This window comes from Equus caballus, chromosome 9, assembly GCF_041296265.1.
Source record: "Equus caballus isolate H_3958 breed thoroughbred chromosome 9, TB-T2T, whole genome shotgun sequence".
In the NCBI taxonomy this organism is placed as follows: domain Eukaryota; kingdom Metazoa; phylum Chordata; class Mammalia; order Perissodactyla; family Equidae; genus Equus; species Equus caballus.
In genome coordinates, this window is record NC_091692.1 from 57,893,543 (window position 1) to 57,906,559 (window position 13,017).

The window sequence follows — 13,017 nt, forward strand, 5'->3', positions numbered from 1 at the left end:
CTTAAGAAAAAAAAAAAAAAACTCTCTTGTGCCCAAAGATTCATTAGAATTCATAGACAGGATGTTCTACTTGTAATAGCCAGAGCTTGGCCACCTGTCCGAAGTTCAAGAATAAACACATAGGACCACACGGCTTACAAAGTGGGTCACCTTGGCACATTCTGGTCAAATGACCTCAGCAGGTGCACCATGCGTGCGTTTATTTCACTTATGGGAATTGGTCCACATGTGCCAAAAATTTCAAGCCTGCCATGAAGGGACAAGGACAATTACAGTGCCCTGTAACATACAAATTACTGTACATGGAATTATGTACAAAATGACGGACCATAGTTTATAGGCCAAATAAGATGTTTTTGAAAGTAATCAGAACATGCAGTTTCTGCCCTGAGGGCTGGCTCTACAGAGCCAGCATGTGTAGGACGAGCTTCCTCTCTGAAGGGAAGAGCCCGGAGCCTCCAGCTCCATGGTCCTGGGACTTTTCCCTCATCTTTGAAATGAAGTAAGATCTTACCCAGCTTGAACATTCTGTGAAGGCCCTTCTTGATTTAATTGTATTATTCCTTTGGAGAAAAGTTTTCTTTTACATTTAAGCTTGAGTCCACAAAATTAACTTGAGCTTTCTTTATAATTACAGAAAATTTTGGACATATTTGGAGGTAAATGGAATAGATGACCCCTCATGTACTCATTATCCAGTGTCAACAATTATCAACTCACAGCCAGTCTTCTTTCTCTATATTCCCTACTCACTGTCTCCACCTTGAATTATTTTGAAGCAGCCACCTTTAATATTTCAGGATGTATCTGTAAAAGAAGATAAGAATGCTTTTTTTTTTTTTTTTTTTAAAGATTTTATTTTTTCCTTTTTCTCCCCAAAGCCCCCCAGTACATAGTTGTCTATTCTTCGTTGTGGGTCCTTCTGGTTGTGGCATGTGGGATGCTGCCTCAGCGTGGTCTGACGAGCAGTGCCATGTCCGCGCCCAGGATTCGAACCAACGAAACACTGGGCCGCCTGCAGCGGAGCACGCGAACTTAACCACTCGGCCACGGGGCCAGCCCCAAGAATGCTTTTTTATTTAATGCAACCACTGTACCATTATCACATCTGAAAAAGATTGAACAATAATTCCTTAAGACCATCAAGTATCTAATCAATGTTGAACTTACTAATACTTTCTTAAGTTTTAGACTTTTTAGCCGTTTCTTTGACTCAACGTGCACTATTGCTCTTGTTGGCTTGCCTTTTAAGTCTCTTTTATTCTCTGGTTTTCCCTCATCCCCCGCGCTCTCTCCTTTGTGATTTATCTGTTGGGGAAACCAGCTCTTCTGTCACATAGATGTCCCCACAGTCTGTGTTTTGCTGATCTCACCCTGTGCTGGGATTTAGCAGCTCTCTCTGTCTTCTGTATTTTCTGTAAATTGGTATCTGGATCTAAAGGCTTAATCAGATTCAGGTCTAATATTTTTTTTCTTTTGGCAAGACTAAACTTTGTATTTTTTAAGTGTTTCTTATTGCCTTTCACAGTGTCTATTTTTAGGGTCACTTGTTAGAATTCCTAACCATGCCAGGGCACCTTGAGCCTCTTCTGTCCTGTTTCATCTTGAACAATAGAAGGGACTAATGATCTCCTTTGTACTTAAACTCCAGACTTAATGCTGGAATGTATTTTTTCGGTCCCAGTGAGATAAGATGTAAGGATTGGTTAAGGGGGTGTATCAGATGCGCCTGGAGATTTTCACCTGTGCTTCTCAGATTTCTCTCTGGCTTGTGTGCCGTAGGTCTGTGAATTGTAGCGTGACTACTGTGCTGGGCAGAGGTGGGTGCTGCCCTCACCTGGTACCAGGAGCCATGGACCACAGAGAGCTGGAGGCAGGTGGGACTCCGGGGACCAGGGCAGATGCCCTTCTCACGACAGCCCCCCGCAGGCCTCCCAGCACACTGTGCACAGCTTCCCCCGGGCATCCGCGGCCAGAAAGGTCTTCCTAAGGCTGCGTCCAAGAAGCCCTCTCTGGTCACCCAAACTTGCAAGGACCCCTCCAGTCTCTCTTTAAGTTTTAGAGACTTTCTCTCTGTTTTATTGATTTGGTACTTAGCACATGCCGCCTAATGTTGGGGATTTTTCATTTGCCTCAGTGTCTGTGTGGTTAACTTTATTAAGGTTATGAACCATTTCTTGGGCTCCCATCAAGCTCTCCTTCACTTAGCATGGTCTCTTTAAGTCGTTCATTCATTCACAAAACATTTGCCGAGTGCTCATCAGAGCTGTGCCTGATGCTGGACCCACACGGATAGACAGTGATAAAATTTATTAATGCTTACCATGTGCCAGACACTGTTCTAAACACGTCTCATGAATCACATATTTCATCTTTACACTTTGAAGGGAGGTACTTTATTATACCTTTTTTATGGATAAAAAAAATAAAGGCACAGAGAGGTTCACTAACTTGCCCAAGTTCATACACACAGTAAGTTGCAGAGCCAGGGTTCAAACCCAAATAGTCTGGCTAAAGAGTTCCTGCTCCCCCTCCAAGGGTGTCCCCCTCTGAGGATCTCTAAGTCCACATGGGAATTTCAAATGCAGACTACTTATGTTAATATGTGAGCCATCGTACAAAAGATGTGTGTGCATAGAGCTAAAGGAGCACTTGAGAGAGACCAGGCGAGCTGGGGTGAAGGCTCCCTAGAGGTGACATGTGAGCAGGATTTTAAAGGATCACAGTGAACAGCTCTCCCATCCCTCAGGTGCCCCAGCTAAAAACCTAGGAGGGTGCTTCCTCCCCTCTGTCACTCTTCAAATCAGCAGGTCATTGGATTCGATTCATTCAACCACATAGCCCAACTCCATCCCCCCTTTCCATTCCCACTGCCTCTGCAGCTGTCTAGACGCCCATTTTCTCTCCAGTCTGCCCTTAAGATCCATTCTCTACACTGCTGCCAAAGTGATCTTCCAGAAGTCAGATCTGAATCTCTTTCTCCTGCTGAGAATCATTCCCTATTGTTGGGGGCTTGAGAGTGCCCAGTAGCACAACATTTTTCCCCACCCAAGTTCAGAATAATTAAGAGAGAGGCAGGGAGAGGAAGCATGTGGAGATCAGAATAGCATCTTTATTACTGAGAATCCACATTTTTAAATAGCAGCTTTAGATGCGTGGCAAAAAGGGGCTTCTGAATAGTGAACCCCAGAATTAGACATGCTTGCTCTCCAGCCCCCAGAAGCAGGCCTCCCCACATTGTGCTGTTGGCCTAGCACCGAGGGAAAAGACAGGAAGTGCCAGCCTCCTTATCTCGGATTCGTCAGTTAAGGCAGAGTGAGTGAGGGGTGAAGAGAAGCGGGAGAGTTATACCAGGAAAGCTCCCTGTGTGTAGAAAGAAACATCAAGAAGGAAGAAGGATCCCTCTACAAAACCTACCGGCTGAAATATGAAATCTTGCTCGTGTGTTTAGGACTGTTATCATCTGGACCAGTCATCAAACCCACCCATGTGTGCTCTATACTAGGGTTGTGCAAACTACTCTTAGTTACCTCGACTAATCACCCTTCCAGACTTCTGTTGCCTGCGCCCATGGGGCTTCCTTTGCCTGGTCTGAATGCCCTTCCCTGCCCTCTCTCTCCTAGTGAATCTTATGCCAAGACCAAACTTAAATTCATGCCCTCCATGAAATATGCCTGACCTGCGGGGCAGACTAGGTAACTCACTCCTCAGGGGACCAGTCGCACTTTGTGCACATTTCTATGAGTTCTAACCCCACTGTAATGTAATTTGTAGTGTTAAATCTGTCTCCTCAACATTGCACTTCTTGCTGACAAGAATAAGTTTTCATTATGTTTTTATCCCCACTGACTCTAGCACAGTGCCTGAGGCATAGGAAACCCTAGGCAAATGCATGGAGAATAAAGGAATGAGTTCGAGAGACAGAGACCAGGCAGAGTACAGGGAGGTTGAGAGACAAGCACGTACAGTGATGTGAAGCTGTGCCAGTGGCCCAGTGTCTCAGAAGATGGCGACCTGTTTTGGGAGCGAGCTTGAGGAAAGCCAGTTAGAGGTGGACAGGATAGAGCATGTCTGCCTAGGAAGGACTGCGTGTGTTTGTAGTTGGAGACCCAAAGAAGATTTTTCAGTGGGTAGACAACATCGCACCGAGAAACTGTGGAGGGTGGGAGTGTCTAGAGTGGAAGAGGGATTGGAGGTGGGGTGCAGACTGAGGGTGTCGCAGAGTTCTCCGTGAGAAATGACTGAGGCCCAAGGCAGTGGCAAAGAAAGGGCTGGATCGAGAGCTGTTCAAGGGCTCAACTCAGCAGGATGCCATCCCATTGTGATAGCTGGGAAGGGACTTGAGGGAGACTCCAGGGCTTATCTGTGCCACTGGGGTGGCTGTCGATGCTAATAAGATATTGAGGGACATCAGAGAACCCCATTGAAAGGAGATGCATTTGGTTTGGGGCATTGGGGTTTGACCAACTGCTGGAACTTGTAGGTGAAGGTGTTCTGTATCATGGAAAATTCTAGTCTGTGCAGTAACATTGCAAAGACTCAGTCGGCAGTGGAGAGGAAAGAATTGGGAGCCATCTGTGTGTAGGGCACGGTTGAAGCCATTGGATTAGGTAAGAGTTGTCTGGGGACATAGCGTGGAAAGAGAAGCTGGCTGAGAGTGGAATTCTGTGGAGCGACCACATTTAGAGGCCAGGCCGAGAAACAGCCACAGGACAACAGGACTTTGAAGACAAGCAGATCCCCCAATTAGTGTTATTAGTGATGAACACCATTGTAGGGGGACCTGGCCACAAAAGAGGCCCTTGGTTGGGATGATTAGGGTCCCCACTGCCTTGCTCATTTACCAGTTAAAGAAGAAGGATGGAAACAAGGTCCTGGAGCTTGTTCATATTCATGCCCTTTATTAAAGATCAAAATTGATCTCAAACTCAGGAGTGAGGCAAACATTTTTCACTAAGAGATGGTTAAGTTATGCCGTGCCTCCCACACTACTCAGAGAAACAAAACCCCTAATTATTCCCCTTGCCTGCTAAGAGCACATACACAGAACTTGAGATTAATGCGAAGCGTAGATCTCGTATGCCGGTTGCTAAGCTCCTCCAGCAGCAGTTGTGTGATCAGTCCTGGGAAATTTGAATGCCCATTGCCATAACAAGGAGCTCAGCTGTGCACATTGCTGCCACACCCCTGCTTGTGTCCAGCCTTGGCTCGCATCCCACGCATTTTTCTTCTCTCTTTTTTTTCTTTCTTTTCTTTAAACAAAATCTGTACAATTGCTATTTTAAATCTGGGCCTTGACATTTTAAGTGGGTAGGTGCCTAGATTTCCACAGGTGTAATTGCAAACCCATAAATTACAAGCTTTTGTCTCCTAGGACAAGTCTAAAATGGGCCTCTTGTACCCAGGTGAAGTGGTAAATTTGGCAACCATGCCGGCCCTTTGTGTGGCGATTGTGATGATAAGCGCCTGTCACTCACCACCTGCCCATGTTTGCGCACGGGCTGCAGAGCTGTGGGCCCAGCTGTCTGTGGGTGAGCAGCCCCAAGCTGCCCCGCCTGCTCTCCCAGTCGGGTGCTGGGGAAGGAAGAAGAGGCACCCCTCACGCCTTCCCTCTGGTGGACAGAATTCAGAATTCGCGATGACGGCCAGCCCCGCCCTCGCTGCTCCCTTGGTCTAGTGGAGTGACCCTTCTCAGGCCAGCCTCCCCACCCCCCTGCACAGCTGCTCATTGGTCTGGGGAGGTGGAACCATCCTCCTTGTCCTCCGTGTGAAACCGAGGATGGCCTGATTTGCTCTCTGTAAAGGACCTAATGCATACATATAGGCTTACACACTGCAAATCCTCTAGTCGTTTCCACTCTTTTCATGCTGTGAAAATGGTACCTTTAATGGTGGTATGTGTTGGAAATCTGAGCAAGTACTCTAGTAATTTTAATATATTCATTTATTGACTAATTTTTTGATGGGCGGGTATGAGCTGCTTTTTCTTTAAATCTCTAATCTGTGTGCCAGTTTGTGTATGGGTTTAGTATAAAATGAGCTAGTGGGTCTTCTTGTGTGTCGTGTTATCTCTCCACCCTGCTGCTGTGTTCACTTCACTGGTGTGGAAGGAGAAGGCCAGCTGGAACGCTCGGACTCCTGTCTTTTTTGACACTTAAGATGATGCAGCAGACACTTAGTACATATTGTTAACTTAAAGGAACTGGGCCAGAGCTAGTCTACAAGCTGTGGGGAGGAGACCACGGCCCCTGCTTTCCCTGCAGTGTTTGCTCCACCCTCCAGACTGCGGGCCGTGCAGAGCGGATGCTGCTGATATTGGCTCTTCCCATGATGCTTTTCTTTCTCCAGGGATAGATAAGTGGACAGAGATAGAAAGACATACAGACATAAAATCAATATTTACTTGATACCCGTCAAGGGATATTAGGAGACCTGTGTTCTCGCTTCAGTTTCGCCACACATTAGCTTTTTGTCTTTGAGAAGGCCCTTCACCTCTCTGATCCTCAAAAAGAGAAGATTTCACCATGATTTCACAACTGTACCCACAGTTGGGCCATCCCCAACCTGGGTCCCCAACAGGAAGTTCAGTGGAAGAGATGGAGTCTAGACAGCAAGGATGGTTGAGTGTCAGTCGGTTCCTAGAGCAAGGCATTCTGCAGAACTACTGGTGGAACAGGCGGTCAGTTTGTTGGGTTTGGTTGATTCACTTACAGTCAGGAAGGGGAGGCCTGGCTGAAGGGCCTGGCCAAGAGTCATCTGTCCTCGCTCTCCTGACTCACACGCTCTCACTCTCCTTTGGTATTCATCTAGGCAGCCAGGAACTTTACCCTGACTTTCAGTTTTTTGACACATTTTTAGGCTTTGGATTCTTGTAGATGCTATTCTTCCCTTAAATTCCAGTATAATTTAGGGATTGGGGGGAATGCTGAGTCCCCTTGGGCCATGCCCTTCTCATTTCACTCAGGGGCTTACAAGGTGTTTTTATTTTCTCTTTATTTTCCTGTGTACTTAAACAAGGAAGACAGAAGAACCAAGATGGGGTGAGCTTGGGACCACCAGGACTGTACGGCAGTGCCAAACCGGGGCACAGTGTCCTGCTGGGCTCTGCCTCTGCTCAGCGGTGGTCTGTCCCAGATGCCTCCAGCACTACTGGGACCCCAGGCTGAGTTAAACTTCTTTCCCATTCAGAAATCCTCTTCCCCACAGAAGCTGACCAACTGAGACCTTATAACTCTCTCCAGTGATGGGGCAGGGTGGAGAGGACAGGCCATGAAAATCAGAACTACAGGCTAGAGTCCTACGTGTCCTCTGAAGCAGCACCTGCAGAGCTGTCCAGAAAATGCACCCCCTTATCCCACATCCCAAAATGGCCTTGCGCTCTGCTGGTGGAGTCACAAGTAGGAACTGTGATCTCATCATAGCTCTTCTTGTCAGAAGCTTTGGGGATTGTTCCCCCAACTCATCTCCTGGGGTCCATCACTGCCACGTCCACCCATTTTGTAGCTGGCGTCCTAGGAGAGATGACAGAAACACATCAAGCCATCTTGTATAAATTCCCATTGAAACCTTGAAGTTCTGGGAAATGGAATTTTTTTGTGCAACCTCATTTATAAAATGGTTTCATGCTTGTTTTTCTCTTCCAGGCTTTCACCACCTTCCTGTGTCTGTATGGCATGGTTTGGTACGCAGAGCACTATGGTCACCGAGAAAAGGTATTGAAGGAAAGGCAGGGATGGTCTTTATTCAAAATAATCACATCCTGCTTGGAGCTTTAGCCCAGAGCATAGTCACGTGAGCATTTGGCCCTGTGAGAGCCGGGCTTCGGTCTCACCACCTTAGACACTGAACCAGTTCAGAATTCATTCCGTCAGTTGCTGTCCATGCTTGTGACAGCCCTGTTCAACAGGTTCATATTTTATCTTCCTTTTGTAAGGGGTTTAAAACTTAATTCTTTGTTTAAAAAAAGCAAAATTGTGAGGCGAGCCCTGGACCGGTTTTTGGAAGGCTGGGTTTTATTCCCAGCCCTTCCACCTCCGGCAGGCCTCTGTGTGACCCAGCCTGGGCCTCTATCGCTTCACGGTACAGCGCCTGCCCTGCCCACCTCATAGTAGATACAAGGATTGGTGTTGAGAACAGATGTGAGGGGGCTTAAAATGCAATAGAAGTCTTGTCAACTGTAGTATTTTTTTAAGTAAAAATAACACCTTTTGTCCTTTATTCATACCTGTAGTCTAAGGAACTAAAGGCACTTTCTAGAAGATTTATTCTGCATCACCTGGGAGATAGCTTTGGTTTTACAGCTGAGAAACATAAGCATGAGGAGGTTCTGTCACTTGCTAATGGTGACCCCCAGCCCCAGAGAGGCAGGGACGGAGCATCCTCCCATTTTTGCCTGCCCCCCTTCCTCCCAGGCAGCACTTGAAATCCCGTCGCTAAGCCTGCCTCTCTCCCTAGACCTACTCAGAGTGTGAAGACGGCACCTACAGTCCAGACATCTCCTGGCCTCACGGGAAAGGCACCAAAGGTATCTCCTTCTTGCTCAATGTTTAAAACTTTACTGGGTCTTCTCCCTCCCAAGGCCCAGTAAGGAGATTTAGAATCAGTATTTATCCTCTGAATGTTGATAAATGTATACTCTGAAGGGTTGGTCTCAAACCTGCTCGTTGCATGTTGTCTGTTAAATTATTAATGAAACATGCAAAGTACTTGCAGGATCTGCCCAAGAAACTTGCCTCCTAAGAAGAGGCTCTGTGTAGCGCTGCCATTTCTGAGGCAGGAATACATAATGAGGCCTGCACCGTCTCAAGCACCTTGATGGGAATGTTCTTCCTCTTCGCTTTCATCTTGAGTGGAGAGGGTTGGGAAGAATTGTGTGCCAGGAGGAGAAGCCTTTCAAAAGAGGTGGATCGATTTAATCATGTTTCTTTAAGAGGCAGACCAGTATAAGTGGGATTTCCGTAGTAGTAAGGAATCTCCCAGTGATCTCTCTCCAAGGAGAATTTTGGAAAGATTTGGGGCCACCTCGTTATTTTAAAGAATTGGGCTTGTAGAATAATGACACTGAGGAGGCTCCACTGGATGTAATTCCTTGTTAATTGTTATGAGCTGACTTGGAAGGCTTAACTGAAGGGAGGGAATTATGAACGCCGGAGGCTGTGAATGTAGGCTCACAGAATTGCTCGGAGAAAGAGGGCTAGAGAGGAACGCAATACTGACACAGTTGCTCCCAAGTTCTTTTGGGGTCAAGCTTTTCAGAGCCCTCCCTGGGGAAAACATAGCATACACTCTACTGGTGCCAGTCACCCTTTTTGAGATGGCTTCTCCAGAATCGAGTTGATCAGCAACCCGTTTTGGAATGCTGATAGACGAGGGCAGAGCGGTTCCCCAGAGCTCCCTTATGCAGATCCATCCCCTTATAGATCGTCCTTGGCACTTCCCCGCACTTCTCCATTGAAAAGACTAAAAGAAGCAAGCAGCAGTAGAGGTATATTTTAATGAAAAGTAGACAGAATAGTAGAAAAAAGAAAAAACATCTTCAGAGTGGTAAAAGTCTCTTGGACTAAGCCAAATGCCACTTCATGGAGACAAAAACTCAGAACTTTTTTTAATGGCTGTCTTCAAAGATTTCCTTTGGGGCTGGATCTGAGCCCTAGGGCAGAGAACCTTTTAGCTTGACTGCTAGGCCAGGAGCTGGCCACGTGCTCAGTCTGAGGAGAGAGCCAACCCAGTGCCAGGAAGCTTAGCTGACCTCCCTGGCCTATACACCTCTGCCTGGAATGCCCCCGCCCCCACCTCCCCTGGCTCCACCCCCCACCAGGCTGATGCCTGCTGAGTGCTGAGCATGCAACCAATGTGGAAGTCTTTCTCTGAGCTCCCAAGCAAATAATAGAGTGTGATAAATGATGCTGTCCCTGTAGAATGTGAGATTTGGGGCGTGTGGCACACTGAAGTGTGTGGCTCTGGGGCTGTCTATCATGAGCAGCAGGGGCCTGATTTCTAAAGGTGGCCCCCAGATCAAACAAGAGAGGGCATATAATATCTTTAATTTTATAAAGCGAAGAATTCTTTCCAATTTAGTGATTAGAAACTCTGACACGTAACAGGTCCTGTTGTGAAAAACTAGGTGAGGCATCCTTTGGCTGCAAGGGCAGGATGGGCACCCGTGTAGTATAAGTTTTCATTATTTCTCCTTGATGCTTTGATTTCATTTGTACTCTCACTTTCAGTCCCTGTTACCAGGACCATGACCCACCCTACACAGCATGAGTGTAAAAATTGTGCAGGAACCCCCTAGACTCTGTGGGGCTGTCCCCTTGCATACCCAGGCACCAGCTGTACTCGCTCAGTGCTGTTTCTGCGCCTTGCCTTAATTTATGAATAAGGCCACTAGATGGAGTGCAAGGATCAGTGGAAGAGCCTGCACTTTGCAGGCAGGCCTAAGACAGCCTGGCCAGGGAGAGCCACAAATCACAGGAGTGAGCCCAGGACCCCGTAGCCCAAAGTGACCATGTGTTCTGATTCCTTTGGCCAGGTTCTGAAGACAGCCCACCCAAGCATCCAGGCAACAACGAAAGCCATTCTTCCAGAAGAAGGAATCGACATTCCAAGTCAAAAGTCACCAATGGAGTTGGAAAGAAATGAAAGACCCTGGTTAATTAAAGATGTTCCAGAGAGTGCCTAGAACTGAGAGGGAAACGGAATCGTTTGGACCTCCCTGTTAGGAGGTCAAAACACATGCAAATAGGTAGAGGAGTGGGGACTCTGGGGCCATTATTTGAGAGTGTAAGTCTTGTTTCCAACAGACCCAGCCTCATCGGGCCGATCATTGCCTGGGGTCCTTTGCCAGTTTGGGGTCTCTTCTAACTTCAGCACTTGGCATGCGGTCACTGGTAGCAGTTCAGTGTGTTCGAAGGAAAAGGTAGCTATGTACTCAGAGTTGCCAAGAGCAGCTTTGTGCTTGTGTGTAGTATGGACGCAGATTAAACATCTTCATTCAGAAGGGGCATTGACTATACAGTAGTGGACTGATCACCAGTTCTCATTTTTATGACTCTGCCTTTCCATGTGATTGGTTTAAGTTTAGGCCACTTTTCTGTCTTTTATTTCGTTGTTATTTGTTTTTAAGTTAGGACGCATAAAAGCCTTCAGATGCCACTGCTGAAATTGAACTGGAGGAGGCCTCTCCGCTCTTCTAGAGAAACAAAGGGGAGAGTTTTTGTGTTACCATTTAGCAACCTCATCCCGTTTTAGGACCTTACACCATACGGCGGGGGTAAACCTGTCCCAGGAAAGGCTAGCTACCTGCATAGGATCCTAGGCTTCAGATCAGAACCATTTTTGTTCCATTACAAATGTGATTTGTCCAGACTTATCCACAGTGCACACAAGTCAGCCTGTTCGAGAGGCAGTGCCCACCGTGGCCTCTCCCTCCAGCCAGGTGCCTTTTATAGTTGGTTTGGGTTCCTCCATGGTGTGTTGCTGACATGTCTTTTAGTCCCATGTGAGGTGCTGGTGAGTATTACCTTTCATCGTGCCATGCTCTAGAACATTTACCTGATAGTTCACCACCTCTGATGAATCCCTGTTTTAAATAAAACAATTCACATTAAAGCCCATCAAAGATCTGTCTCCATCAAATGGTCATTTCTCTGCATCTTTATGGTATTTTCCACTGCTCTTAGGCAAGCACTGTATTTTTCAGGTGACTTTAGGATAATCTGAATGTGTATGTGTTTTATAGTGAGAAGAAAAAATGTATTTTGGAGGGCTTACCCACACATAGTCCTGTTTCCTGACCTCCCAAGTGATCAATAAGAAATGAACAAGATAGTCATTGTTTTCTTTACTATGTTAATGGTTACATCTACCAAGTTGGATTTTTTTCTCTAACAAGTGGCAGGTACCCAGCTAATTGGCTTATAGATGTAAACTTGCTAAAAGCAATCCTTTTGTTCCCTCATTTCACAGAGCACAGAAATGTCCATGTCTTTTCCCCCTTTAAGGAAATCTTTAACCATAGAAGTGTCATGTTTTTCTTTTTCTGCAAAAGAATTCCGGGGTGAAGGTGTTGAATGAATCATGCAAGCCGGGGTCACGTCCTGTGCTCTGGGCCTCTAGTGACCACTTGGTTGAGAGCCTCATGCAGACCTGCTCCAGCAGCCGGACACGTTGCTAGCGGAGAGGCGTCAGCAGGCACTCGGCCGGCACCATGGCTGAGGGAGTCAGCTGTGAGGGTCCCAGTCCCGACAGCAGCCCCATCCTTCCCAGGGAAGAGAGGCAAGCAGGCTTGTTTCATAAACCCCCTTGCACTTGTATAACCCATCAGAGGCCTTTTGAAACATAGGTACAATGTAAACATTATTTTAGTTTGAAAGTAGGTGAGTTTATTTTGTTTGTCCCTGCATCTTGCTTTCCTGAGCACTGAGTGCTCCTGTATGTCATATATATCGTATACCCCTACTCTCTGTCCTCATGCCTGGGCCGTGTCACTGAGTATTTTCGAGTTCATTTTCCAGGAGAGTTGGCCTGCCACTTTAACACTCCTCCGGTTGATAGCGCAGCCGGACTGATGGAGCGTATTTCCTCTCTCCAAGGCCGGCGGAGAGGGAGGCACCTGTTTTTAGGATGTGGTGACTTTGACTTTCCTGTGGGATATGCGAAAGCAAAGTGCACATGAGGTAATTTTTCCTCGTGGCTTTGTCTGAAACAGCCAGGAAAGTCCTCAGACGCTTTCCTTGGCCTTTCTTTGAGTGTAAACTTTTTGTTCCCTTTCAGTAAGAGCTCTTGACTGCAGTGGTTTCAAACCCAGTGCTTTGCATGACTGGCCAGAACCACAGCTGCTGTTCCTCCTAGAAACCATATTGCTGGGTTTGGCCTACTTTTTCCACCCGTTTCTATGGAAATGGACCTCACATTGATGGAAATAGAATACATGTTTCAGAGTCATCATTTCATATCGGAAATGATTCAAATGCAAATTATGTCACATTCACCATTTACAAACTGCCCTCTTAAAAG

General features: G+C 46.7%; 1 protein-coding gene across 4 annotated transcripts in view; it reads left to right on the forward strand.

Annotated features, from left to right (window-relative positions):
• The window catches only part of PTDSS1 (phosphatidylserine synthase 1), a 66,838-nt gene extending 55,218 nt beyond the window's left edge, over positions 1 to 11,620 (forward strand). For 3 of the 4 annotated variants that reach the window (XM_023648733.2, XM_023648734.2, XM_070222376.1), the window contains 3 exons: positions 7,644 to 7,712; positions 8,455 to 8,524; positions 10,532 to 11,620. In XM_023648733.2, coding sequence (XP_023504501.1) covers positions 7,644 to 7,712; positions 8,455 to 8,524; positions 10,532 to 10,641 — 249 coding nt within the window. In that variant the 3' untranslated portion in view covers positions 10,642 to 11,620. Of the gene's footprint in view, positions 1 to 7,643; positions 7,713 to 8,411; positions 8,525 to 10,531 lie in introns of all 4 variants that reach the window. The other variant, XR_002810380.2, reaches the window with a different exon arrangement.
• The last annotated feature ends 1,397 nt before the right edge of the window (positions 11,621 to 13,017 follow it).